Source organism: Lynx rufus, unplaced genomic scaffold (assembly GCF_022079265.1).
Source record: "Lynx rufus isolate CCGP_SWC_20201006 ecotype Redwood Valley unplaced genomic scaffold, mLynRuf1.p SCAF_50, whole genome shotgun sequence".
Taxonomy (NCBI): domain Eukaryota; kingdom Metazoa; phylum Chordata; class Mammalia; order Carnivora; family Felidae; genus Lynx; species Lynx rufus.
The window spans coordinates 1,100,684-1,126,868 of record NW_025814868.1 but is presented as its reverse complement, the minus strand read 5'-3'; the positions used below and the strand labels follow the sequence as shown (position 1 = coordinate 1,126,868).

At 66.6% G+C, this 26,185-nt stretch overlaps 1 protein-coding gene across 4 annotated transcripts in view; it reads right to left on the bottom strand.

Moving 5' to 3' along the window:
- Nucleotides 1-6,823: 6,823 nt before the first annotated feature.
- BRSK2 (BR serine/threonine kinase 2) overlaps nucleotides 6,824-26,185 on the bottom strand; it is a 61,145-nt gene continuing 41,783 nt past the window's right edge. The window contains exons 5-20 of one of the 4 annotated variants that reach the window (XM_047100604.1): nucleotides 25,346-25,462; nucleotides 24,629-24,662; nucleotides 24,389-24,457; nucleotides 24,151-24,297; nucleotides 23,034-23,065; nucleotides 22,537-22,701; nucleotides 22,347-22,444; nucleotides 22,111-22,261; nucleotides 17,893-17,953; nucleotides 16,948-17,155; nucleotides 16,287-16,335; nucleotides 12,852-12,975; nucleotides 11,345-11,525; nucleotides 11,184-11,273; nucleotides 8,551-8,598; nucleotides 6,824-6,915 (exon numbers count right to left, since the gene is read on the bottom strand). In XM_047100604.1, the coding sequence (XP_046956560.1) occupies nucleotides 6,896-6,915; nucleotides 8,551-8,598; nucleotides 11,184-11,273; nucleotides 11,345-11,525; nucleotides 12,852-12,975; nucleotides 16,287-16,335; nucleotides 16,948-17,155; nucleotides 17,893-17,953; nucleotides 22,111-22,261; nucleotides 22,347-22,444; nucleotides 22,537-22,701; nucleotides 23,034-23,065; nucleotides 24,151-24,297; nucleotides 24,389-24,457; nucleotides 24,629-24,662; nucleotides 25,346-25,462 (1,594 nt within the window). In that variant the 3' untranslated portion in view covers nucleotides 6,824-6,895. Of the gene's footprint in view, nucleotides 6,916-7,164; nucleotides 7,405-8,550; nucleotides 8,599-10,906; nucleotides 10,993-11,183; nucleotides 11,274-11,344; nucleotides 11,526-12,851; nucleotides 12,976-16,286; nucleotides 16,336-16,947; nucleotides 17,156-17,892; nucleotides 17,954-22,110; nucleotides 22,262-22,346; nucleotides 22,445-22,536; nucleotides 22,702-23,033; nucleotides 23,066-24,150; nucleotides 24,298-24,388; nucleotides 24,458-24,628; nucleotides 24,663-25,345; nucleotides 25,463-26,185 lie in introns of those variants that run through there. The other 3 variants (XM_047100601.1, XM_047100602.1, XM_047100603.1) reach the window with 3 other exon arrangements.

The window sequence follows — 26,185 nt, the reverse complement described above, 5'->3', positions numbered from 1 at the left end:
GCAGCCAGGATGAGGAGCAGTCTGCACACCTCCTGAGGGCGAGGGCAGTGCCCTGTGCCCTCCTCCAGCTGGCTGGCTCTTTGCTGCAAGAGCCAGAACATCCTGGCCCGCTTAAGCCTCGGGAAGCTTCTCGCCTCTGCATTGGTTCCTTGGCCCGCACGGCAAGTGGCTGCATGCGGCGCTCCCGGGGCAGCTGGGCTCCGTGCTGAGGACTCAGCTTTCGGTGGGCGCACCCGGAGTGGAGTCCCCGCTCTGCCCCGACAAGCCGTTCGCTTACCCGCCCACACCCCGTCGTTAGCTCTTCCCGGAAAGCGAGAAAGCACACAGGACTCCGTATCAGTGGAGGGAGAGGCTCGATGAAGGGGAGAGAAAGGGCCCTGAGTCAGAGTGCAGCACCTCGAGAAGCTGGAAGAGGAAGAAAACGTTTTCTCCCCCCTGAGCCTCAGGAAGAAGCAGCTATGCTGACATCGGATTGTCGCCCGGTAGGGACCATCTTGGACTTCTGTCTTCCAGAGCTGCGACGTAAGCCACTAGGTTTGTGGTAAGCAGCCACAGCGGGGACAGGAAATAAATGCAGATTTCGGTCCCGGGGTGGGGTGCTACTGCAGCAAACACATAAAATTTAGAAGCGGCCTTGGGGTGCGGCAGTGGCAGAGGCTGGAAGGATTTTGAGGGGCACAGTAGAAAAAGCCTCGGTTTTCTGAAGCAAGACGATTGGTAGGAGGGGGCCCGGACATTGATGTGTCCCCTACCAAAGACCCAGGAGTAAATGAGGGGCGCCATGGAGGAACCCTGGTGAGTTACCTTGAGGACTGCCCGGAGCCAGCGCGAGCGTCTGTCGGCAGAAGCAGGGATGTGGGGCGCTGCCGGTGAGGGCCCAGAACAGCGGGGCCCATGTCAGCGGGAACGGAGGCTGGATGTGCAGCATTACCTCGTGGAAAGCTCCGCCGAGTTCTGCCCCTCGGTTGTAGGAAAGCAGGACTTGGGAGCAGTCCGTGTGGATGTTTAGCCGAGAAGGTTTCCAAGCAAAGTGTAGCTGCGCAGCGTCGTTTCCTGCTGCTCTGCTGCTCGTGGCGACACGGGGGAGGAGAGTCAGACGGAAGGCAGAGCTCTTGAACCAAAAGGACCTGGCACTTGACGGTTTGGGAACTTAGCCAAGCCAAAGGACGGCAGGTTCATGGTCAGAGACAATGTGCTCTAGAGAACAAGTCGAGGGCGCAGCTGGACAGCCTTTGGTTAATACCTGGGCAAGATGAGTAAGGTCAGAGCGTTCAGTCCTGCGGAGGGCACTCGGAGGAGATTGTACGCATGACTGACAGACGCCTCCTTCCTCTCGGCAAAAGCCAAAACAGAAGAAAAGATTTTTTTGGAAGGATCTGGAGGCGCCTCTCGTCTTGTGGAGCAAATCCCCATGGCGTACACAGGAGACCCATGCCGTGCTTGAGAATCTCACGCACCAGAAACCCTGCCAGATGGGATGAGGGCGCATAGGGAGGAGGGAATCAGGCCCCGTGGGCAGGAGACTCGGGGGAACGGGGAACCGGCGGCAGCTGCTGGGCTGCCTTTCTTGAAAGAAAGCGTGGCCTGCAGGGGGAGCTGCGAGCCCAGAGGGGAGAGCCTTGAGCCACAAAGTTATTCCCAGGCCTTGCCAGCACCTCGTGGGGTTTGCCTGGCTGGGCCCAGTGACGCCCACTTCCTTCCGCTGTCTCCCCTTCCACTTGTCTTCCCCCTTGGGGATGGAAATGTCCTGTGCCTGCCCCACCTTTGTATTCTGGAAGCAGGTAGCGTTTCCTGTGTCAAAGATGGCACGTGGAAAGGGGTTTTGCACTGGGATGGATCATGCAAGTGTCACCCATACCTGACGGAGTGACTTAGGTGACGTTTGGGGCTTGACTTGATGCTGTTGAGAGTTTGGGGGACCTCAAAGTTTGGGGTAATTTTCCATGTGAGGTGGTTGTGCTAGAGGGCCGTCTGCAGGGGGCAGAAGGAGGTCTCCTCCAGACGTCCACACCCTAGTCCCCGGGATCTGTGAGCATATTACCTGCACAGCAAAAGGTTTAAAGTTGCAGACGGAGTGAAGTTGCTAATAAGCTTGAGATGTGGAGATTGTCTGGGCCCAGTGTAATCACAGGATTCCTTAAAACTGGGGGAGGGGGCAGAAGAAGGGGAACCAGAGCCGGAGGGCGGGACGAGGGCTTGGCCTGGTGCCCCTGCCTTGAGGGTGGAGGAGGGCGCTACGCAAGGGATGCAGGTGCCTCCGGAAGCCGCGAAGGACCAGGAAACAGATTCTCCTGCAGAACCTCCAGAAGGAGCCAGCCCTGGCAAGGCCGTGATTGTAGCCCAGTGAGACCCACTTCTTGACCTGCAGAACTTGGTAACGATCGGCGTTGTAAGTTTGTGCTCACTTATTCCAGCAGGTGGGAAACTAGTACATCTTGAAGGTGGGCCATGGAGCTCTTGGAGGGTCATTTTGAGGGCGCACAGAGATGGCCTCTGAAGGCACTTAGCCCAGGGCCCGACACCCAGGATGAGCTGGACAGACAGCAGCATAGACTGCCATCCCACCTGAGCCCCAGGCGGGCTCACTGCCCGGGTCAGAGGTGCCGCCTCCCTCGCCTCCGTCCGTCCCAGCTGCCTTTCTCCTCCGGCCGCCATCACTGCCCTGATGCTCCCCACCGGTTCTTTCTCTTCCTGTCACTGGTCATCTCCTCCGCTCCCTGCTAACCTCCAGCCCTTGATGAATCACACCGGCAGAAATTCGACTCGATGGTGGGGAGTGGGGTGGATCCAGGAAGGGGAAGCATGGGGGTGGGGGGAGGGGAGAAGCCACAGGGTGGGGCTGGTAGCCTGGGGTGAGGGCAGAGGGGAGTGGGCACTGAGCTGCAGGGCGAGGGAGAGGCGGAGCCACTGGCGAGGGCTGGGCCGCTGCTGGCAGTGAGCTCCCTGGCGTGGGAGAAGTGTGAGCTGGGATGCTGTAGCACCCTTCCCTGAAGCTGGGTTGCGGGACTTTGAGGGTGCGCCCCCCTCTCCAAGCTCTGAGGCCTCAGGGCACCAGCAGTCGCTCGGTCTCACAGCTTAGGAGCCTGTGGGGCCCTCTGCCTCCACTGTCAGCTGACAGCACGCACGGTCTAGGGCAGGCTCTGAGCAGAGCAGAGCACATCCTCCTCGAGGGCCTCCACCCTGCCTCTGCCACCTGCTGGCACTCAGAGCTCCTGGGGGGTTGGGCGGCGGGGCATGTGTCTGTTCACTGGGGCCGCAGGCCAGCAATGGCTGGCCCCCAACGTGTGTCGGTGCCTGAGAACTGACAGTCCTGAGAGACCGTCCTCTTACCGGGTGCCAGGTCCACCACCGTCTCCCTTCCGGTGTAAGTCCCCGTTTCAGTTTGTACCTTGCAGAAATAGCGTGGGGACCGTCTGGCTTACTGCTCAGTGTAAGTGCTCAGGGCAGTGTCTGTTGCATAGCAAGTTCCTTATATACACTTTATATTAGTAAATATTAATACTAACAGTCTTTGGCTTCGCTTGCCTTGGTTTCTGTTTCTTACAACCAAGAGGGAGCTTGGCGTCAGAAGGGGGGTGGCACGACGAAGGGGTGCGGTGGGCAGGCGGCAGGCGTGCTGTGATACTCGGGATTCCCGTCACGTGGCCCGCTACGGCTGACACTTTGCAGTGTTCAGAGGGCCAAGTAGAGGAGGATGAGGTCTGTGCGTCGCCGCTCATTGGGTAAAGCAGATGCAGAGCCACCGGTCAGGGAAACTGCTCCCGCGGCCGGCAGCCCAGGCCCCCGGGAGCTCTGTGGTCATGCCCAGCTGACCTGGAGCAACTGAGGCCCCTCCTTCAGCCTGTTTCTGAGCTGCGGCTAACGGGACACCGTGCAGCTCAGTGACTGCAGTGGAGCCTGTCCCTCAGCCCTTCGGAAGTACCTTCTGGGCGCCCACCCCCCTCAGAGGCACGGTGCTGTTCCAGGGCCAGCACGGGAGGAGCCCACCCAGCTCCGCAACCCCAGGTTCTTTCTCACGTCCAGGGCCTTGAGCCGAGCTGGAGGCCGTCGTTCTGGCAGAGGCGCCCGGGGCCTTGGCAGCACTCTGCTCCAGCAAGATGGCACAGGGCGTAGGAGCGTGGGCTCCGGGGCTGGCCCCGCTCACCAGGGGCCACGTGGCCACCTCGGGGAGTGGTTTTGTCACACGGAGGTAGGGGGCGGCTACAGGCATCTAGCAGGGGGAGAGCAGAGACGGTGTTGATGTTCTGTAGAATGCAGGTCAGCCCCCGCCGCCACAGAGGACCACCCGGCCCCAAATGTGAGTGCCGTGGCGGCCGGATCCTGCTGTGGAGACAGCTGGGTGTAGTCAGGCCCTGCCACGAAGCCACGTGCCCACGCGGTCACGCTGTGCCTGATCTTCACATACAGGGAGAGGGTGCCTGTGTGGGAGGCCTGGGAGGGCTCCGTGGGCGTCGTGGTCTCTGTTCGGACCGCTCGTCGGGGACCACTCCTCGCCCATCCTCAGGGCTCTGTGGTAGACTCCCAAGTGCTCCTGCACGACCTGGGGCTGGGCAGCCCTGGAGCTGGTGGGGGATGGATGGCCGGTGCGTGGTCATAGTGCCCATGTGGCTGACAGGCGTGGTGGGCACGGCTCGGGCCACTCTCCTCCGCGGAAGAGGCCAGCCCAGGTTTTCCTGGGGCTGCCAGCCAGCAGCCTTCGCCCATCACTTCCAGGGCCGTGGGGCATGGCACTCCATCTGCCCCTTACCAAGAGAGGAGCGAAAAGAAGGTCCATCCTCCAGGTGCCAGGGTGACCCCATGGGGTCAGGGGTTGGCACTAGAGCGGCAGCGGCAGGGCAGGGCGGCGCTCCACGTCAGCCGCAGGCGTGCTCCCCTGTGCCCCTGGGCCTCCCCTGCCCCCAGCCCAGCACGTGATCCCTGCTCGGTCTGGGGCAGCCTGGGGGGGCAGTCCCCAACTCCGCCCAGGAGGCTGGCCTCTTTGGAGCGTCCACACCCGGCAGAGCCCAGAGGAATGCACGTGGGGGACAAGAGCTGGACCCAGTTGTCCCACATCCCTGCCCCACCCCCGCCTGGACGGAGACTGGCGTCGGGTATTTTTACTGAAGGAATTTATTGTTCCAGAACTAAGGTTGCTCACAGTTATTTGACAGGGGATACACGGGGTGGGGCTTGTTCGTTTCCGTGACGTCTGCGTGTGTCCCGAGTACAAAAGAGGAAGGCTAACAAGAGGTATTGCTTTCGGTGTCTTCTGTCTCTGGAGAAGCCCCTCCCGCTTGTACCGCGTGGCTTATGCTGTTATAGGTGTTTAATTGTTTCTTATGTATTGAAATCCCAGCCTGTGGTGGGGGGGGGGGGTCAATGTAACAGAAGCATTAAAAGCTGTCCACGATGGGAGGGGGGCAGGGCGGGCGGGGAGGCGGAAGACACACCAAAAGCAAAGTGGACTCGTTACAGCGAAGGCATGCAATCACAACCTGCCATCCTGGCCCGCCGCTGGCCTGGTGCCTCCCAACAGCGGCCAGGCCCCCCGCGCACTCTCAACACCACGGGGGCCTGTGCCAGCCTGGAGGGACCGGGCCCACCAACAGAAACAAGCAGAAGCTGGGGACAGGGACGGAGTGAGGCGGCCACACCCCGTGACCTTGCTGTGTACAGAGAACACACACTGCGGAGGACGCCGCCAACTTTTTTCTTTTCTTTTTTTTTTTTACTTTTTGTCATTTTAGTAAAAAACCCTGCGGTGCCTCTGCTGTCCCGTGTGTGGGAGCCAGCCCAGGGCCTTCCTCCGATCCCCACTCTCAGACAAAACCAAGATGGTCCCCAGCCTGGGCCTGACAGAGGGGCCCTGGGCAGGGCCATCCTGCTAGGAGACAGCGCCCTGCCCCGTCCCTACCCCCCCACCCCGTGGGACTGGAGTTGCGTCTACACAGTAACCGGACAGAACATGGGACAGAGCGAACCGCGCCGTTCTTTAAATATATATATGTGTATGTATATAGAAAGAACCAAGAGCAAAGACCTGAACACAAAACCTAGCCCTGCCCCAGCGGCTCCCCCCACCCCCACACCCTTTTCCAAAAACAACCAAGAAAAAAAAGTTTATAAAAATATCTTGCAGGAATTCTTTAAAGTTTACAGTAGCTTGCCGGCGCTGCATCCACCGGCCTGCCCCCCGCCGCCCCCCAGCGCTCCGACGGCTCCCTCCTCAGGGCGCCTTCTCGGTCCCAGACCCCGCCCTGCCCAAGACACACAGATGGCAGGAGGACGCTGCTGCTGCCCCTTCCCTGAACAGAGAAGTGAAAGAAACTCAATAAGTTAAAACAGCAAATAAATAATACTGATCTCGGCCAGCCGTGGAGCAGGCAGGCGGCTCCGGTGCCTGCAGGGTCAGGGTCCACCCGGGCCAGGCAGGGTCGCCAAGCGCGAGAGCACGCTGCAGCCCCAGGCGAGCGGGGAAGGGGTGGGGGGGGGGAGGGGGCGGGTGGACGCGAGCGAGCGGCGGGGCGGGCGGGCGGCTGCAGGCAGGGGCCGTGCCGGGGGAGGCCGCGTGCAGGCTGGCCGGCGGGCCGGCTGACTTCGTCTGTCCCGCCCGCCGCGGCCCGGCCGGAGAGGTCGCCGCGAGTCCGGAGCCCGGCCGGCCGGCCGGCCGGCGCGGAGCCGCCGCGCGGGTGGGCGGGGCCTCGCCGCGGGCGGGGCGGGCGGGGCGGGCGGGGCGGAGCCGCCGCGCGGGTGGGCGGGGTCTCGCCGCGGGCGGGGCGGGGCGGCGCGCGGGTGGGCGGGGCCTCGCCGCGGGCGGCAGCAGCAGGAGACGAGAGAGGGCGGGTCCGCGGCAGCTGCCTTCGGTCAGCCGGTGTCCGGCGCGGAGCACAGAGGACGGCCTCGTGGAGGTGACATGTTAACTTTTCGGGATAATTCCTGGTATCAGAGCGGAAACAGTGGCGTTGTCAGAGGCAGGCAGAGAGAGAGACAGTGAGAGAAAGAGCGAGCACGGACGGGCCCCGCCGCAGGCGCTGGCCCCCGGTGCCCCCTTTCCTTTCCTCCCCGGCTCCGCAACAGTCTAGCCGGGCGGACGGGCGCGGCCCCGGGTCCACGCGGGCGGGCGGGCGGCGGCGGGCGGGCGGGCGGCGGGGCGGCCTTGGGGGCCACTGTCAGGGCCGTGCTGGGGGAGGGGGCTATGTGTCTAAGGCTGCTCGCGGCGGGCGGCGGGCGGCCCCGTCTTGGCCGTGTCCTTGCCCGTTGGGTACTCGGCGTCCCCTCCAGGGCCGGGGCCAGCGGCCGCGGAGTCACCGAGTGGGCCGTGGGCACTCCGCTTGGCGGGCGTGCTGGGGGCCTGGGCCGCCTGCCCGTTCTTCTCGTCTGAAAAAAGTTGTTTAATTACGTCAAAGAAGTTACTCAATGGGCTGCCTGGGTACACAGAACAGAAGACAAAAGAGAAAAAAGAAAAAAGAAAAAAAAAAGAGAAAGAGGAAGGGGGGTAAGGAGAGAGAAAGAGAACAAACAAACAAATGAACGAAAGGGTCTCCACGAGAGAAAGAAAACCCAACGAGATGAGGTCTGAGCCGGGCGTGGCAGGCAGGGGGGGGGGCAGGTGGGCAGCAAGCGAGGGTGGGGGCAGCAGGTGGAGAGACCCCTCCTCCCTCACCGCGCCTGGCCCTGAGGCCCTGGCCCCCCCTGCACCTCAGCCGCCCCATGGCCTGGCCACCCGGCCAGCCCCACTCTGGAGACCGAGGCAGAAAAGCCACCACTGCCACAAGCCCCAGGGCTGAGCAGGACCCTGGGGCCCCCGGCTGCCCCCTCGCACGGGACCAGGGAGCCTTCTCTGGGCTGGGGAGGCTGGAGCCAGTGTGCCCGCCACGCTCCTCCCGGGAGGCTTGGAGCCCGGCCCCCGGCCAGCCCAGGCAGCACCGCATGGACACAGAGGTCAGCAGCAGACACACAGATGGACGGATGGGTGAACAGGCATGGAGAGCTTGGGTATGGGAGGGCTGGGGGCAGGCAGCCAGAGTGGGGGCCCTGATCCCAGAGGAAGAAGGCAGAGATGGTTTGACCACCCCCACCGGGGGGCCTTGTCCTACTGTCCAGGTGCCTCCGCTCTACCTCTTAAACCTGACTCCCCCAGCCCGGAGCAGTGGGCAGGGGAGTGCGTGCACGGCACCCTCCCCCACCCCACCCTCCAGTGGACAGAAAGCTTTTACAGCAGCCTCCTGCCCAAGGTCTGGAGTCCACCCAGACCCCAGACCAGAGCCCACACAGACCCTTGCTGGCCCTGGGGCGTGGAGACCCTTGACTGATCTGAGTCTCGGGTTCCCTTCCTGGCCTGCCTGGATCCTAGGGCTGGGCCAGTGGCTGCCCTAGGGGGTGGGTGACCGAAGCTGCTCCTGGCAGAGGTGGGGGGGGCTGGGGGGGCCCGAGTGTGCGTGTCTGGGCCCCACGTGTATACAGGGACCCCAGGGTGGCCCTAAGGATGGCAGGGGTAGCACCCAGCCAGGAGCGGGCTGCAGGTGGGGGTGACAGGCTGGGGGATCCCAGGTGAGCGTGAGGGGTTCTTACCACATTTGGAAAGCCTCCCCGTCATCATTTCCATACAGTTAGTGGTGTCTGGAGCACAGAATGGAGAAAGGAGGGAGGGAGACGTGTGAAAAAGTCTTCCCACTCGGAGCCCAGGCCAGGCACTGCCCTCAGCCTCTGGCCGGGCCCTCGGGGAGGGGCAGAGCCCGGGTTGGGGGCGGGGCCACGGGGGGGAGGGGCCGGTGCTGCGGGGGCTGGCACGCTGGAGGAGGAGGCTAGGAGGCTGGGAGGGGAGGAGCCCAGAGCAGGGGGGTTGGGGCAGGTAGGGTGGGTTCCAGCTGGAGTTGGGTGGGACTTGGGGGGGGGCGGTGTGGAGCCTGGGGTGTGGCCGGCTCAGACTGTGGGCAGTGAGGGGGGTGGGGCAGTATCCTGGTCAGAGGAGGGTCCTGCTGCAACCAGCGCCTGAGGGCAGGACGGGGCCCTGCCCATCGGGTGCCCCGCACCCACCTGGCCCTCCGTCTCCTCTGTCCTGCCCTGGGCCCGAGACATGTGCTCTGGAACCGAGAAGCTCAGGGCTCTGGTTGTGGCCTACTCTGGACAGGTGAGTGTCCTCATCCTGCCACTCTGCAGCTCAGGCAGCTGTATCTGCCCCTCAGCCCGTGCTCGCACCCCGTTCCCGTTCCCTTCTGCTGGGCCTGGGAGTGTTGGTGCTCCAGAGGCCTAGAGTGTAGGGCTCCTCAAGGCTCTCACAGGGGCCTCTGCTGGGTGGGATGTGAGCTCTTGGCCTCCTTTCCCCAATTGGAGTGACCACCGGGTCTCTTGCCCTATAGCTAAGGGGCCCCCACTTCTGCCCCCTGCTCACAGTGGCTCTAGAACTGAGCTCGACAGACAAGAGCGTCCAGACCGGGAGGGAGGGTGCTGGGAAAGGCCAGAGCGTACAGGAGGCCTAGGGATGGGGCCAGGGCATGGGCTAGGATCCTGGATTAGGCTCCCCAGGTCCCAGACCCCCTGAAGGAGGTCAGGGGAGACGGGCCTGGAGCCCAGAGGGGGTACCCGAGAGTTTGCAGGGACACAGCTTTGGACGCAAGGCTGAGTGGGGTCAGGACTAACAGCGGCCCCCGCTTTGGGGCGGGGGCAGGACTGCGGTGGGGTGTGGAGCCCAGGGGAAGAGTAGCGCCCACCTTGCTCACTGCTGTGCCTGGTACTTGGCAAGAGGGACGCCGGCTGATGGGCAGAATGACCCAGCCAGGAGCAGGCCTGGGTACCCTCTGGGCAACACACCGGGCCCTGGCCTTCGCTCACCTCCCTCAACAAGCTCTGTCCTTCCCTGGCCTCAGTTTCCCTCTGTCAGCCCTGCTCTGCTCTGATGTGGAGGCCTTGCAGGCTCCCAGGGAGCCAGAGGCACCTGACGCCTGTCCCCCCTGCTCCCTGCCTCCGGTGCCAGCCTGGCTCCCAGAGCCCACTCCGTGGGCTTAGGGCTAGCATGCTGGGGGCACCCCAGCCCTGACCTGCCAGTGGGGTGAGGAGGCACACGTTGGGGGTGAAAAGGGTGAAACACATACAATGGAATGAGGATGGCAGGGGCAGGGTGGATGAGCGGGGCTGGTCTGGCCTCTGGGACCCCACCAGGCTGGAAAAGGGGCCCCCTGAGGGGGTGCTCAGAGAGGCAGGGCTCGTGCTGGTCGCCGTGCTCCCCAGACCCTAAACCCAGACTGGGCCGTCGCGGCAACAAGTGCCTCACCACCATCCTGACAGGACCCGCACACCCTCGCTAACGGACAGCTGCGTGTGCCCATGCCCACCCGGCCCTACACAGGCTCACCCACCCCTGCAGCGGGCACGTAGCCCACTCCCCACCAGGTGCTGAGCAGCGAGGACCCTCGGGCTCTCGGACCCCCAGCACCTCCAGGCCTGGGCAGCCCCTTCTCCCTGTGTGACCACCGCCCCCCCGCCCCCCCCCCCCGTAGGCCCAGCTGGGGAGTTCTTCCTTTGGGCACTCAGCCCGCCCCCTGTCTTGCTCAAGGCCAGACGATCACGGGCCTGTCACGGGGAAGTCAGGTGGCAGGTAGCCCCACCGTGTGTCAGCCAGCGTGGGCGCTAGGCCCACAGCCTCGCAGGGTACGGCTGGGGGAGCCCGGAGGGTGGCAGGCTCCCCGCAGGCCCTTGGCCACTGCTCTTCTGGAGCCTGCTCTCACCGGCCTGGGGCCAGGCTGCCCGTGTCCGGCTGCTCAGCCTGGGTGCTGGGCCTAGACGGTCTGTCCAGGGCCGGGAGCTGGCCGCTGGATGTGTGAGCGGGCACGGGGTGCCCTTCTTGGGGCCAGTCTGGCTCTCGCCAGAGGCTCTGCCCGCAGCCCCCTCCCTGCCCCTGCGGCGGGGCCGGACACCTTACCTGCCAGCGTCAGAGGCTACTCTCGTAGCTGGTGGCCACCTTCTGGCCCTTAAGCCCAGCACCCCAGCTTAGTCCTGGCGCTGGCGGGGGGGGTTCTACAGTGGACAAGAGGCGCCTTTCAGTGTGGTGTGCTGGGCCCTACCTCCCTGGGTGTGCAGAGACGGGCCGGCCCACTGCGCCGGGGAGGGCCCTGCCCCCTGGGGGGGCAGCGAGGTGGGCACGTCGGAGGGGGCCACACCCCTGCTCACCAGCCCGCAGGGCAGCCCAAGCTGAGCCCCCGCCTCACCTGACAAATGCTGGGCGGAGGGCTGGTCGTGTGTGCTCAGTAGCTGGGTCTGAATGGTCTCCACGACCCTCTTGAAGCGGCGGCTCGGGCCTGGGGGAGATAGGGGGTCATGCCCAGGCCCAGGGTTAGCCCGGAGCCCGTGCCCTGGGCCAGCGGCTCACCTGACAGGAGCGTGAACGTGACAGAATAGATGCCATTCTCCTTCTGCGCTGCCCCGCCCTCGGTGTAGGTGATGTCCACCTGGAACTTGACCGGCTTCTGGAACACCGCCGGGCCCCCTGTCGCCTTATACTCAGCCCGGAAGCTGGTCTGGGAGATGACGCTGTGGCTGAGGCTGGGGATCTGCGGGGCGGCAGGGTGGTGTGAGCGTGCAGTGCCCGAGCCGGTCCTCCACACCACCGTGTGGACCAGGCTGGAGCCCCTAACCCTGAACTTCCGTGCAGGCTGGGACACGAGAGCCGAGTGGAAGAGCAGAGGGTGGGGGGGGAACAGGGAGGCAGGAACAAGGAGGGCGGCGCAGGCCCCTGAGAGCAGCGGCGGTGGCGGCCAGGATCAGGGCTAAAGCCTGTGCTGTGCTTTGCGAAGGTGCCTCCGGAGGCTGAGGCCACTTGGCCATCGCTGAGCTCGGGCAGAGGGGCCCCTGTGCACCTGAGTCACGGGCAGCAAGGGGGCATGCCCCTGAAGACGGACTCAGGAGGTGGTTTTGCCTTGGGGGGGGGGTTACCCCTAGGACGGCGCTCTGCTGCTCAGGAGAGCAGCCGTGCCAGGAGGCTGAACGGGGTGTCGGCCGAATCCCCATCACACTTGGGAGGAGCACTTGGGAGGGCTTGAGGGAGAGGGAGACCCAGACTGGGGGCACTGAGGAGGCGAGCAGGCAGGCTGCCCCCCACCCCGGGCCTGCTGCTGGCTCCTCCTGGCCCCCGGAGACTTCTCGTCAGAGCTCTAAGCTGTCCCCTCGCCCAAAGGGAACTTTGGCCGCAGCCGGGACGGCAGGGCCGAGGCCGCACTGAGCCCAGGGAACCACACTGGCGGGTCCTGCCCACCCTGGTTGGGGTGGCCCAGCTTGAGCTGCAGGGGTGCCGTGGTCCTGGGGGACCCAGCCCCGGGCGAGGCCCCCTGACAGGACCCGGAAGAAAACGTTCAGGGCTTTCTGCTTCACACACTCAAAGGTCTCGCAAAGACAAAAGGAGCACGCCCAGGGCCTGAGGGCAGCCCACCCTATGAGCCACCAGGCCTCCCTCAGAGACACGTGGGGGTGGGCGGAGAGCACACAGGGGACAGGCCTCTGGGACGGTTCCCGAGGCCACGGTATGTCCACCAGACCCAGCAGAGGGCCTTCTGTGTCCAGACCCCACGTCCCCTCCCTGGGGAGCTGCTACCATGGTTGCTGGTCTCAGTGAGGTGCCCCCCCCCCGGGGCTCAACCCCAGCCCCCAGCACCCCCGGCCCTCGGCCCTCGAGGCCCAGCCCCACTCTGAGCCCCAGCTCAGCATGACTTGTTCCGTGCACACCTGTCTCCCGCCCCCAACACACCAGTGCCTCCTCAGGAGCCCGCGGCCTGCCCCAGGCCAGGGGCCCACGTGGTGACCCTCAGGCGCCAGCCAGGGCAGTGGGAGCCAGTGGCTGTGTGGCATGCGCATCGCAGGTGGGTGGGGTCGTGGGGGCTCACCGACAGGAAGGCGTGAACAATGTCGGCTTTGATGGAGCTCAAGGGCTTGTCCTTGATAACCACGAAGATCTGCTCCTCCTTCTCCAGGTTGATGAAGTTCCCAAACCACGACTTCTTGGCGAGCCTGGGCAGGGGGGGCGGGGGCGGGGGCAGGGTCTGCTCACTGTCGGCAGAGATTCTGGGGACAGGCCCGCGCTCCCCTCCAGGCCGAGGCCGGCTCACTGCCCTGCTGCCCCCTCCCCATCCCCCACTCTTGCTCTGCCTCCCGACTCCTCCCCCCCCGCCCCCCTCCCGTGCCCGCCTGGGTCTGGGCAGTGCCCAGCAGAACCCACCACAAAGGAAGGTAGAGCCCAGCCTCACTCCTGCTTCAGCCACCGAGTTTTGGGGAAATTGGCTCTACGCCATCCCTGAGGGAGGTGCCCCTGCCCTGGGGCTGCGCGGGAGGCCAGGGTAGGGGGTCGCGGCTGGCCGGGGAACTCTGCACCCACACGTGCACCCACGTGGACACATGGATGGGGGGGGGACGCTGCATGGAGAATGGAGCACCCAGGAGGCTGTGTGCCCCTCCCACCTGACGGGGCAGCCTTGGCTCCCCGGGGGCCACCCTCTGTCCTGGAGGACCAGGGGCCGCCTGGCCGTCCGCATTCCTGCTGCCCAGCCCGCTCACCCCGTGGAACACGGAGGCTGCTTCCAACCCAGCTGCTCTACTGGGCAGGGCAGGGGCCGCATCCTCCCGCACACGCTGAGCCCCTCACCTCACTGGCGCCCAGGGCTTCCCTTACTGTCCTCTGTCTTCCGTCCGGCCTTGTTATTCTGCCCTGCGTCTGGGGCCACCACGTGCTCAGAGCACACCAGCGCGGGAGACCCTCGGTTGGCCCCACCGTCCTGCCTCCCGCATTCACACGCCCGTGCCGGCCCCTCCCTTGGGAGCCCCGAGAGTGACAGATGTCGCCTCCAAGAACACGTTGCACAGGCCGCGACTCCTGCTTGCCAGCAGGTCCCCACGGCACCGTGACAGAGCCAGCTAACACGACGGAGAGGCCCGTAGCCGAGGAACCCGCGTCCTGCCCGCAACCACACGAGCTTGGCGCAGGCCCTGCTCCTGCTGAGCCTTGAGAGGACCACAGCTCGCCGACCGCCTGCAGCAGGGGGCCCACGGGGCCGCCCGGGGTCCTGACCCACAGAGCCCGAGAGGAGGAACGCGTGTCGTTGAAGCCGCTAAGCTTTGGAGCGGTCTTCCAGGCCGCCGTCTCGCCGTCTCTCACCGCATCAGTGACACCGGACCCGAGTTCCGCCCGTCAAGCCATCAAACACGCCCATTCAGACCTCGAGGCAGCCAGCGAGGCACAGGCAGGGCCCCGCCGGGCACGTTGCTGCGGGCCCAAGCGGCCTCTGCTCAGCTCGGGGACCCTGACCCCACAGTGCACATCCCCCCACCCCCATTCCTGCGTCCCCGCCAGCCCTCTGCTCTGCTTCCTGGCCCTGGAGCGCAGGCTTCTGCCCCAGCACCCGTCCCCAGGGCCTGCAGCCCGAGAGGTACTCGGGAGTCCGTCTGGAACCCGCCGCGGGTTCTCTTTCCCCTGCTTTGACAGAGATGACAGAAGAGTCACTGAAAACGTCATTTGTTTGTACCCTGGGAGCCCAGCTGCTGGGCAGCTGGCACAAACAGTCCCGTGCCTGAGGGAGCCAGAGAGGCTCTTGCCGGTCGACTCCACAAGTCAGCTCGGCCACCCGGGCGGCTGCCAGGTGCTGCTGCTTAGACGTGCGGTAGCCAGGCGTCTCTGAGTAAAGCAGACCACTCTCCAGGATGTGGTGGGCCTCATCCAACCAGGTGAAGGCTTTGAGAGGGAAGGCTGCAGTTTCCCTAAGGAGTTCCGCTCGACAGAGCACCACGGGGTTCCCCGCCTGCACATTTCACACTCGGGGCTGCAACATCACCCAGACCTGCTTATTTCCACCTGCCGAACCCACGGCCTGAGGCCTGCCGGCCCCCACGAGCACGTGAGCCAGTTCCGAGAAACAGCCCCACGTGTACACACTGGTGCGCTCGCACCCCACCGGGTGGGGGGACCCTGACCGACACGCTGCCGGCGAGGATGTCCCCTGTAGGAGGCGGCGCTGGGGATTAGCTGCACCGAGCTCCCTGGGCGGCTGCGCACCGGCCGGGTCCCATCGGGACCCCCAGGAGGGGCGAGGCCCCCAAAGGGACTCAAGGACGGGAAGGCCTCGGGGCATCAGGTGCTGTGGGACCTAACTTGTCCGCCAGCACAGCAGTCCTGTTACAGGGCTGTCTGTGAGTGGTGACAGCAGCAGGAAGGGTCGACCGACGAGGCCCTAACCCAGCGCGTGGGGCCCGCCCGCCGCACCTGCCGCGGCCCGGGTGTCCGCCCTGCCTGCAGGCGCCGCGTCCCCAGGCCCCGCGTGAAGCCTGCCCCATGGCGGCACCTTCTGCTCAGTCAGCAAGACCGTGGCCTTCGAATAGGCTGCCCGTGTGAGGCCATGGCGGCTTCCTGCTCCCCTCGCTGGCCCTGTCCCATACCCACGCCTCGCTTCCTGTTTGCGCCATGCTGCCAGAGCCGCAGGCCAAGGCCACCACGAGGGCCAGGAGGGTGGGGGTGGGGGGCCTCTCCAGGGTCTCTGCCACAGTTGAAGCCAGCTGCGGGGTGGCTGTGGCTCCGCTCGCCCATCGCCTCCCTCGGGACCTGCTCCTCCTCAATGGCGATGGTTAGCTGAGGGCACCCTCCCGCAGTGCCACCCTCCGCAGCCCGCTTCCTCCTCCGCCTCCTCGGCCAGCGCCATGTTTTCGCCTTGAGACCCTCCATCCTGACGAGCCCCCAAATTCCTGGACGCATCCTGAGCTCCACTCCGCCCTTGGGAAGCCCGTGTCAGCACGGCCCAGCGCTCCCCTCCCCGGAGGCTGCCTGCCGCAAGCACCACAGTCCAGCCCTTCGCAGGCCCCCTGTGCCCCGCGCGTCCAGGGCTGAGCCTGCGCCCAGAGAGTCGTGAGCACGCCTGGCCACCAGGGCTCGGGCTCAGGGTCCACACGCTTCCCCCAGTGTGGAGCCCGGGCTTTCAGGCTGGTGTGCGGCAGTCCGTCTCCAAGGCAGGGCCGTGCCCTCCCTGGTCTCCAGCCAGGCTCCCTACCCCAGACCCAGTTCCCTGACCTGGCGTTCACAGCACAGGACACAGAGCTGTGAGTGCCGGAGAGGAGGTGTCCCAGAGGCAGGAGGTGGAGGGGGCACCTGGGGCAAGCACAGGGTCACGGGGAGAAGGAATAAGCACCCGGAGGGGCTGGGGTGCTTTACCCCAAAGCCCTCGCGGGTCCCCAGCCCGCCATGTGGGAGGACCCAGCACCAGCCTCCCCACGCACTCGGTGTCTGGGCACCAGGAGGGAGGCCAGTGGCTCACAGTGGACGTTGGGCAGTGGCCACTTACTCTGGGGACGACTCCGGGGTCAGGTTGGACATCTCCTCGGGTGTTGGAACTGTGCACATGGGAAGGACAGGAAGGGAAGGCGTGGTGACCCTCTGCCCTTCCCCCACCAGGGATCCCCCTGCACTGCGGGCAGGGTCTTAGGGAGCCACCCCCCAGGCTCCTGGGGGCTCACCACCAGAGCCTAGGGCCGCGGGGCAGTCCCACGGTGCTATAATCGGGCTGTGCTTTCTCTAGCCTCCAGCCAGCCCTGCTGTCACCAACAGCCAGCCATGGTCCCCCCACACCCGCCCATCCGCTGTGCTATAGGCTCCAACAGCCAGTGGAGCTGCCAACCGACCCTCGGCACCCAGCGTGCAGGAGGAGGCTGGCCACCGCTGCCCCGGTCCCACGGGCTTCTGACTGTCCTCGCCCACACCCGCCCCTCGGCTGGCTCCCCTCCCTGGGCTCAGGTAGCCCGGCCGGGCCACACCCACCAGGCCCGCGACGTGCACCATGAGCAGGCTCGGGAGTAAGCAGGCATCGGAGCTGCTGCCTGGGCCCTTGCTGGCCTAGACGACTCAGGCCACTGCCTGGTGCTGGTGATGGGGTGAACCAGGAAAGTGGGGAGGGGGCGGCCCCTGCCACCCCGCCTGCCCCACCGGCCCCCCTCCCCTCCGCTTACCCTGCAATTTCCGGCGGTGGAAGCGAGGTGACCCCAGGAAACTGTTCTTGATGGAGTTAAGCCGTGTCCTCCAGGGCACCCCTCCGACGCTGGGGCTGGACGGTGGCGTGGGGTTGGGTGTGCCTGCCGGGCTCTCCTTGGGCGTGTGCACGGGCGTCCCCTTAGGGGTGGGGAGGGGACTACCCCTTGGAGAGGGGTGAGGGGTCACCTGTATGGTGGGGACAGATTTGGTGTTCGGTTCAGTCCCAACGGGTGGGAGCCGGGTGGGGGCCGGCATGGTCGGCGGGCCCGGGGGCAGGGCCAGCTGGGGGCCTAGGCCCCCCGGGACAGGGGGTCGGGCCTGGGTGCCGGCCGGGAGTGGGTTGGACTTGGTGCCCTGCAGCGGCTTGTCGGTCAGCTTGGCCTTGCTCGGCAAGGTCTGGGTCTTGGGGTTGGGCCGCGAGGTGGCCTGTGGAGGGAGGGTGTGTCCGGGCCGAGAGGCGCTCCGACAAGCTTCAGGCTCCACGGAGGTGGCCAGGGGGCAGGCCACAAAGGGGCTCTCGGGGGGTGGGGGGGGCAGGGCAAACTTTCTAACAGGCTACAGGGCAGGCGCGGAGGGCAGGGATCAGAGCGCGAGGGGTCCCCGAGAGCCACCGTGCATGCGCCCACCCCCGCCCCGCATGCACACACGGCACCAGGAGAACCAGAAAAGCAACGTTCAAGCAGGACCCCAAGGCAGGACCAGCGGGGGCAGGCAGGCGTGGGGGTGGGAGCGGGTGCCATAAAAGTACACAAATAACACAGGAGAAAAACAAACAAAACGAAACAAAACAAAGACGTGCAGTTAGCGAGGGCAGCGGCAACCGCGGGCGGCCCCAGCAGCTGGCGAAGGGGGCCTGCTTCCCCGGCTCTGGGAGCCTCCCCTGCCCCCCGTGCACGCCGGGCCTGTCGGGGCGGGGGGCTCACCCGGGGGCTGCTCAGCGGGCTGGTGGAGAGGCCCGAGGAGGCGCCGCTGATAGACCTGGACCTGCAGACACAGGGGCGGGCAGGTCAGCTGGGAGGGGCCGTGCTCTCCACTTCTGTCCCCCAGGCGGACCCTCCACGAGGACGGGAGCCCTGGCCGAGAGCCTCGAGGCGGCCCAGGGCTGTCCAGCGGTGCCCCCCCCACCCCCGTCTCTCCCCAGGCCCGGGAGGGCCCCACAGCCCCATCGGGGTCCCCGTCAGAGCCCCAGTGGGGTGGCTGGCTGCCTGCCCCCCCCCAGGGGCTCTGCCTCTTCTCTACGTGGGAGCTGCCCCGGGTCCAAGGCCCAGGCCCAGGACGGCACAGGGGAGCCCTCGGCAAGGGTCTGTCGGGGGCTCAGGTGGCTAGAGGGACGAAGGGAGACGGGTGCCTCCGGTGAGCTGAATCCAGCCCGTGCCTGGTCCATTCTCCAGGCCCCGGGGGCCCTGAGCCCGGCCAGAACCCCCAAGGCTGAACTGTCACAGGCCCCGAGTCCTGCGCTTTGCTGAGCACCTCCCATCCTGCCACGTGGGCCACCAGCTGGGCACCAGCCCAACCCTTCCATGCCCATAGCCCACCTGCCCAGCCCAGAGCCACCCACAGCACACCAGCCTGCGGCCCTCTCCTCCTGGCACAGGAGGGCCTGGGCAAGGCAAGGCCGGGGTAAGTGCTGGCTGAAACCACGAGCCTAGTCCACCACTGGCCCCACTCGGCCCACAGACCTGGCCGGGCAGGCACCCGGCACCCCAAGAGGCCTCGCTCCACCACACCACACGGCCTCAAGGGAGGGCACACCACGCCCGCTCAGCCCTGGGTACTGGCACCTGCCCCCTTTCGAAGAAGGAAATGGGGGGGGGGTGTGGTGCCGAGGCAGCCACGGGAGAGAAAAGGAAATGAGTGAAGGCCCACCCCCACCAGCCAGCCTGGCCCTGAGAGGGCTCCCGCCCACCCGCCGGCCTGCCTGCCCGCACCTTGGCCCAGCCCTTGGGCCTCAGGGAGGAGCTGAGCCCACTCTGACCAGGGCCCCGGCACCTGTGGGCTGGGACCCCATGGCAGCGACCCTCCGACTCCCCCACCTAACACAGCCACGGAGCCAGGGGGTGGCGCTGACCTTGCTTCCGGCCCCCCAGCCCAGCATGCCCGTGGCCAGGACAGGGCCCAGAGCCAGGCCTGGGTCCAAAGCTTCCGGATGCTGGGAAAGGAGTGGGGGCCGTCGGTCCCAGCTGGCGCCCACCCCAGCAGCTGCAGGCCAGCAGGGCAGCAGCCGAGAGCGAGGGCCAGCGCCCAGGGCCTGCCTGCCACTGGGCCAGCCATGCGCTTATCACTTGGCACAAGGGAACCAGAAAAGCAGCAGTGGGAGGAACAGGGGTGGGGGCTGCCTCCATACCCTCCTGTGTAAGCAGGCGGCCCCGGAAACCAGGCTGCACCTGCCCGAGACAGGAAGGATGGGGCCGGCACAGAGAACAGCCAGGGCCGGGCGACAGGTAGGCGGCAAGAGGCCAGCGGTGAGCAGGCGGGGACACGGGCAGGTGTGGAGGCAGGGGGAGGGCAACAGGGGTGAGGCCCAGCCACCGTTGCCCACAGGCAGCAGGCCCTGCGAGGTTGGGGGGGGGGGTGCTCAGGAACACCAGGCCCCATGCAGAGACCCCTAAGACTGTCATGCCTCCTGCCCCCTCCTGGGGAGCCTGCGGCCGCCTTGGGCTGTCACCTCCACTCTGGCCCCTGTGGGCAGCAGGGTGACCCCAGGACCCAAGGCCAGCACAGAACAGAGGAGGGGAGGTTTACCAGGGCTACACAGAGGGGGGCCTCACAGCCTGCAAACACTCGGGGGGGTCCCAGGGCAGGGAGAGCGCAGTGGGTCTCCCAGCCCTTCTCAGGCCGGCCATCGGCCTTGCCCCAGCAGCCCACACCTCCTCGGGGCCTCAGCCCTGTCTGGCCCAGGCCCGTCCCCAGCTCGCTGGAGGGTTCCCTCGCCAGAGCTGAGAGGGCCGGATGCGCCTCGGGCCCAGCCCTGCCACCAGGCCCACCGTCGTCTTCGGGGCTGGGGGGCGGGGGATGGGTGGGCAGGGTGTATACCTGTCTTCTTTGCTGAATTGGGGGTGGGCTTCAGCGATATCCAGGCTTTTACTGAACATTGCTTTACTACAGCAGGAACAAAGCGAGAAAACAGAGTTACTGACGCAGCCCCAGCAGGCGGCCTGGGAGGCCGGACCTCCACACAGCTCCACACAGGCCGGGCGCGTGGGCGCGAGGGGAGGCCAGGCAGGAGGGTGCCAGGGCCACAGCGCACCCCAGCCTGATGACCTGCCGGGCAGGGTGGCCTGGCCAGGCCTTGGAGGATACGCCCAGCACCCACCAGCAGCCCTAGGGCCCCTCCAGCCCCAGTGCGGAGCGGCCAAGCCAGAAGAAGCAAAGTCTGGAGCAGCAGCGGCAAGTTGGGAGGTGCCGGGAGGAAGGGGCTTTTCCAGTGACCACTGGGATGGCCCACGGCTGACCCGGTCCCAGCACCTCCCACCCCAAGGTGGCCAGGCCTGGAAGGCAGAACGGGAGACTCGGCCCGGTGGCCTCCCACGCCTGGCCCCTGTTCTAAACGGGTGAGGAGGGAGGGACGTGGGGTGGCTGGGATGAGGTGGGCCCCACGTCAGCAGTCGGCCTGCCCCGGGCAGGCCGAACGGGAGGCCAGGAGCAAGGCTCAGGAAAGGTGGGCTGGGGAGAGGTGGCCTCTCACCCTGGGGGCCTCCTGGGGAGAGGGGTGCCCACAACCAGCAGGACGCGAGGCAGTCAGGGCAGGAGCTCAGCCAGCAGACACCTTTCTCCCCACCACCCTAGCCAGCCTCCCAGTGCCAGAGCCCACGGGCAGCGGGCCGTGGTTGTCCGGAGCCAGCCTGTTGCCCCGGGGAAGGCCTGGGACCACCGAGGGAGCCGTGCCCACTTTAATCCTGACAGTGATCCTGTTTCCTGGCAAACTCCTTGGGAGGCCCGGCTGGCCCCAGCACCTAGCCCCCAGCTGACCGGAGAGCTGGGACCTCCCATGGTGGTCTCCATGCCCCAGAGCTCTGGCTAAAGCCCCTGCCTGGGCAGGAACATTGGGCCTCACCCCAAAAAGACCCCGCCCAGTGCCAGGGTGAGGATTTGATTTGCCAAGGGCCTCTCCCAGCCAGCCAGAGTCCGCGGAGGCTCTGCAGGACCAGGACGCCCTTCCTTCCTCCAGGGGGCGCTGCTGGTTCAGCCCACACCTGCTCGCCGCCCCCCCCTGCCCCCCCCCCCGCCCCGCGTCCCCTCCCCCTGCCCACCCCATCCCCACCACAGAATTCCATGCCCTTGATCCCAACACTACCACAGGTGACCCAAACACGGGGCCAGCATCAAGTGGGGACAGGCCTCCTAGGTAGCTCTGAACGTGGCTTGACCACCCCCAGTGTAGCCAAGTCCAGGCCACTCCAGTCCAGCCCAACCCCTGACTAGCCTGGTTCAACACAGGCCAACAGAGCAGAGCTCTGCTCAGCTCAGCCCAGCCCAGCTCAATCCAGTCCAACCTAATCCATCCCGATCCAGTCTAACCCAGCTCAGTCCACCCCAGTCCACCCCAGTCCCACTCGGTTCAGCCCAGTCCAGCCCAGTCCAGCCCATCCTATCTCGACCCAGCTCAGTCCAGCCCAGTCCAGTCCCAGCCCGGCCCAGCCCAGCTCAGTCCAGTCCAGCCCAGTCTAGCCGAGCCCAGTGTAGCTCAGCCCGGCCCAGCCCAGCCTAACCCAGTCCGGCTCAGTCCAGCCCAGCACAGCCAAGTCCGGCACAGCCAAATCCAACTCAGTCCAGTCCAGTCTAGCCCGGTTCAGTCCAGTCCAGCCCAGCCAAATCTAGCTCAGTCCAGTCCAGTTCAGTCTGGCCAAGCCCAGCCCAGTCTAGCCCAGTCTAACCCAGTCCAGCTCAGCCCAGCTCAGCCAAGCCCAGCTCAGTCCAGTCCAGCCCAAGCAGCCCAAGCAGCCCCACCGAGCCCCCCCCCACCCCCACCCCCGGCACAGCGCGTGGTCCAGCCCCACCCGGTGGCCTTGGCCCAGCCCCAGGACTAGGGGGCAGAGGCGAGCCACGCCAGGCCCAGCACAGCCCGTGAGGAAGGAGCGCCAATGCCGACCAGGCCGGGCCACCAGGAGGCAGAGTGCTGGGTCCTCCTGGAAGGCACGCACCTCTGGCCATGCTGGGCCATCTCGATGGCCCGCCGCGCGGGCACCGGGGAGCCGCCGTCTGTCACGCTGAGCACCTCCATGGACTTGCGTTCCGGCCGCCGCTTGCCATGCCGGTTCAGCATTGGGGAGTCCACACGCTTCCGAGGAGGGTCTGTGTGCAGACAGGGGTCAGGGCCAGGCAGCCCGCTGGGCCTGGAGGGGGCAGCATGGGACCAGGCCACCCTGGGACCTTATACCTATTTCGTTTCTGGGGGGCAGGTCCTCGTCCTCATGGCTCGGGTACCTTTCTTTCCGGTCCAGGAGAAGGAAATAGATCATTTTCTCCTGGTTTTCCCTGCATTGGGTGAGAGGCAGGGAGAAGGGTCGGCAAGTCCATTCCCCCGAGGGTCCCGCCCCCCGGCCACAGCGCAGCCCCCGCCAACGTACTCCTCGGACAGCAGGTCCTGCAACAGCTTGTTGCGGTCCCGGAAGCAGCCCAGCGAGTGCATGCTGTCCAGCACGTCGGGGTCGATGTCCTCCAGGCTGGGCAGCGAGCGGATCTGCACCTTGCGGGGGATGGGCTGCTCCGGCTCCGGCTCGTTCTTGCCCCCTCTGTGGATGACAGGCACCGCGGGGTCACTCACCCCCACCTCTGCAGCCTGGGGCTTCTCCGCCCCCACCCTGAGGTGCTGGGAGGGCGGGGCCCACCCCTTCCTGGGGCCCTGCAGCTCGCTGCTCTCCCTGCACCCGGCCCCTGCACACCTCCTGCGTCCGGCCTGTGCCCAGCGCAGGCCGGCCCGGGGGGCCTTGAGAGCCAGGAGCGGCTGAGGCTGGGAGCCGGCCTGCGCTGGGCTGGGTCGCCCCCCGCCTTCCCTAGCAGGCCCTCCAGGCCACGGTGACGGGTGACAGGCAAAGCAGGTGATGTGGGAGGAAAAGCTACTTACATATACCATATGTGTTTCTGAATGTGCTCTAGCTACAAGGAAAGAGAAACAGGGAGTTAGTACGAGCAGGGAGGGAGGAGCCCACGTTAGGAGGCCGGAGGGGGCGGGAGCACGGGGAGGGAGGACCACAGGAGTGTGCAGAGAGCAGCACAGGAGGGGTGGGGAGGGGAGGAGAGAAGGGACGGGGTGGGGCAATGTGGGGGGAGCATGGAGAGGGGCTGCACCCCTGACCTAGTACCCCTGACCCTGCGTATCCCAAGTGGAAGAGGAAATGCTGGCCTAGAGAAAGAAGGAAGGTGGGCAGGGCTGGGGGCTGCAGGCAGGGCTGGGGGCAGAGGGAGTGAGCAGGGAAGCAGAGTGGCCTCCTGGGTCTGGCGGCTCCAGGCCGAGGCCAGGGGAGGAGAGCAGGGGAAGCGGCCAGGGCGGCCCTCCTTGTGCACAGGGAGGGGCTGGGTGCAGGTGTGAGCAGGAGGCTTGGGGGCCAGCCCTGCTCTCCCCCCAGCTCCACCCAGGACAGCTTGGCTGGGAGGAGGGGAGAGGGTGGCCCCTTGGGCACCGGGCCGCCCCTGTCCTGCAGAGGACAGTCAGGGGAGTCCTGCTGCCCTCGCTCTGGGGACCTGCCATCCCGGCACTAGCTGAGCCCCAGGGAGGCTGGAGACGGCCAGCTGGGGGCCTCTTTCAGAAGTGGGAGCTTACCCCCCGCCACCCTCTCTGGTCCCCAGCTGTCCTGGGGGGCGGTGGTGAGGAACTATTCACACCGACCTAGCCCTGGACAGCCCGGGAGGCAGGGGCCTGTATTGTGGGCACCGGCCTGCCAGGCACACCAGCACTCCCAAACCACGTGTGCATCCCTGTGTACCCGCCTGTGCTTGTGCACACACGCCCGCGCAGCTGTGCACACGTGTACGTGCACACGGTTCCAACCCTTGTGCTCCCTCTCACACACGCCGTACGCACCCAGAGCCCCCCATACCACACTCAGGCACGGGCCGGCCCTTCCCTCTGGGAGGAGGCTCCGGAGACGGGAGCCCGGCCCTAACAGGGTGGCCCCTGGCAGGGATCTCGCAGGCTCCGGGGGTGGCGGGGGGGGGGGCCCTCCACGACGCCTGGGACCCACCGTGAGGCGCCGGGCCGCGTCCACCTCGATCATGCCGCGCAGCAGGCTCTGGCAGTCGGGCGGGATGAAGTGCGGCATGTGGAAAACACCCCGCTTCACCTTCTCCAGCAGCTGCCTCAGGTTGTCGTCGTCAAAGGGCAGAGCCCCCTGCCGGCAGGGACCGGGGTCACTTCAGGCGGGGCGGAGGGGGGGGACGGGCAGCACCACGGGAGGGAGGGAGGACGGGCAGGGGGCTCACCACCAACAGGGCGAACAGGATCACGCCGCAGCTCCACACGTCCGCCTTGCGGCCGTCATACTTCTCCCCCTGCAGGCGGCAGTGGGGTTGGCGGGGTGAGCGCCCGGGGTGGGGGGCTTCGCCCAGACCCAGGGTCGGGGAGGGAGCCAGCCGGGGCCTGGGGGTCCGCACAGCTGACGTGGGGAAGGCCCTTGGTCAGGCAGGGACTAGGGTGGGGGTGTGGGGGCAACGGCCACTTACCCGGATCACCTCGGGGCAGGCGTAGTGGGGGGACCTGCAGGCAAAAGCGGCGGTCAGGTCCGAGGCCCCGGGCCCTGCTGCCTGCCCTGGCTGTCCCACCCCACCCGGACCTCTGGGCTGCCCCCAGGACCACAGCAGCGCAGACACCCTGAGGCACGCTCTGCCCGCAGCAGATGCCCCGCTGTGGGGCCCTCAGGCCCAGCAGGAAGCTCAGGGGACTTTGATGGCAACCCCCTTACAACCTAATCCCCGCTGGGTACACTGTGTGCTTCTGGGGGAGACAGGGGCTGTGGAGCCTCTGGGCTCTGCCACGCTCGAGGCCATCTGCCTGCCGTCCGGGTCCCAGGAGAGCACAGTCAGAAGAAGGACCTTGGGGCGCTGCTGAATGGGCTCCGCAGAGAGATGGCCCGCCCGGGATGCCCCTGAGCGAGCAGGTGGCCGCTGGGACTGGACCAGCCTTCCAGGACGCGGCCAGAGAGCGGAAGGAGGGCCTGGGCCTGGCGGGTCACTCACTGCACGGCACTTGGGAGCAGAATCAGGGAGCGGAGCCAGAGGTCCTGGGGCTGTGGCCGCCCCACCCCCACCCTGCCCCCCCCCACTGGCCGCAGCAGAGACCACTGGCGGCCTGCATGGGGGGGCGGGGCTGGGGGCTGTGCCCGAGCGCAGGCCTTCAGGGGCAGCGGCCCGGCCCCCTCCTGGCCCTGCGGCTCCGCTCACCCGCAGCTGGTCTCCAGCAGGCTGTCGCCAACCTGCAGCGACGCCATGCCGAAATCCGCGATTCGGATGTTGTTCTTCTCATCCAGTAGAAGGTTTTCTGGCTTCAGATCCCTGTGGCTGGGAAGGAAGGCGGGAATGAGGCTGACCGGTCCCCTAGCTGCCTCCCCCTCCCCCAAAGCCCACCCACACAGCACGGGACCAATGGCAGCCCAGCCTGGTGATGTCACAGGCAGCCAATCAGAAGTCGCCTGCCTGGCTGCTGGGATGGAGCAACGGGGACCCTCTGGGGTCACACCGCGTGCTCCCACCCATCCTGGGCAGGCTCTGCCTTACTCTCTGGGGTCTCCCCACCATAAGAGCTCTGGGCTGAGGCCATCCCGAGCCCCTCCAATCCAGGGTGACCTGGCCCCAGGAGCCCTAAAAAGGCTGAGGAAGGGGCTCCCAGAGCCTTGGGTGGGACACCTGGCAGAAGCTTCCTGATGTTCCTGAAAGGGGTCAAAAGAGAATATGCTGTCTGCCCCAGGGGCACGGGGCGGGGTGGGGGGAGTGCAAGGGTGGGGAGGGGGTACCTGGTGGGGGATGGGCACCTGGTGGGAGACGGGGGGGGAGTGGGGGGGCACCTGGTGGGATGGGGGGCACCTGGTGGGAGACGGGGAGGGGCACCTGGTGGGATGGGAGGGCACCTGGTGGGGTGGGGGGCACCTGGTAGGGGATGGCACCTGATGGGATAGGGGGTACCTGGTAGGGGATGGGGGCACCTGATGGGATGGGGGGCACCTGGTGGGATTAGGGGGCACCTGGGGGGATGGGAGGGCACCTGGTGGGGGATGGGCACCAGGT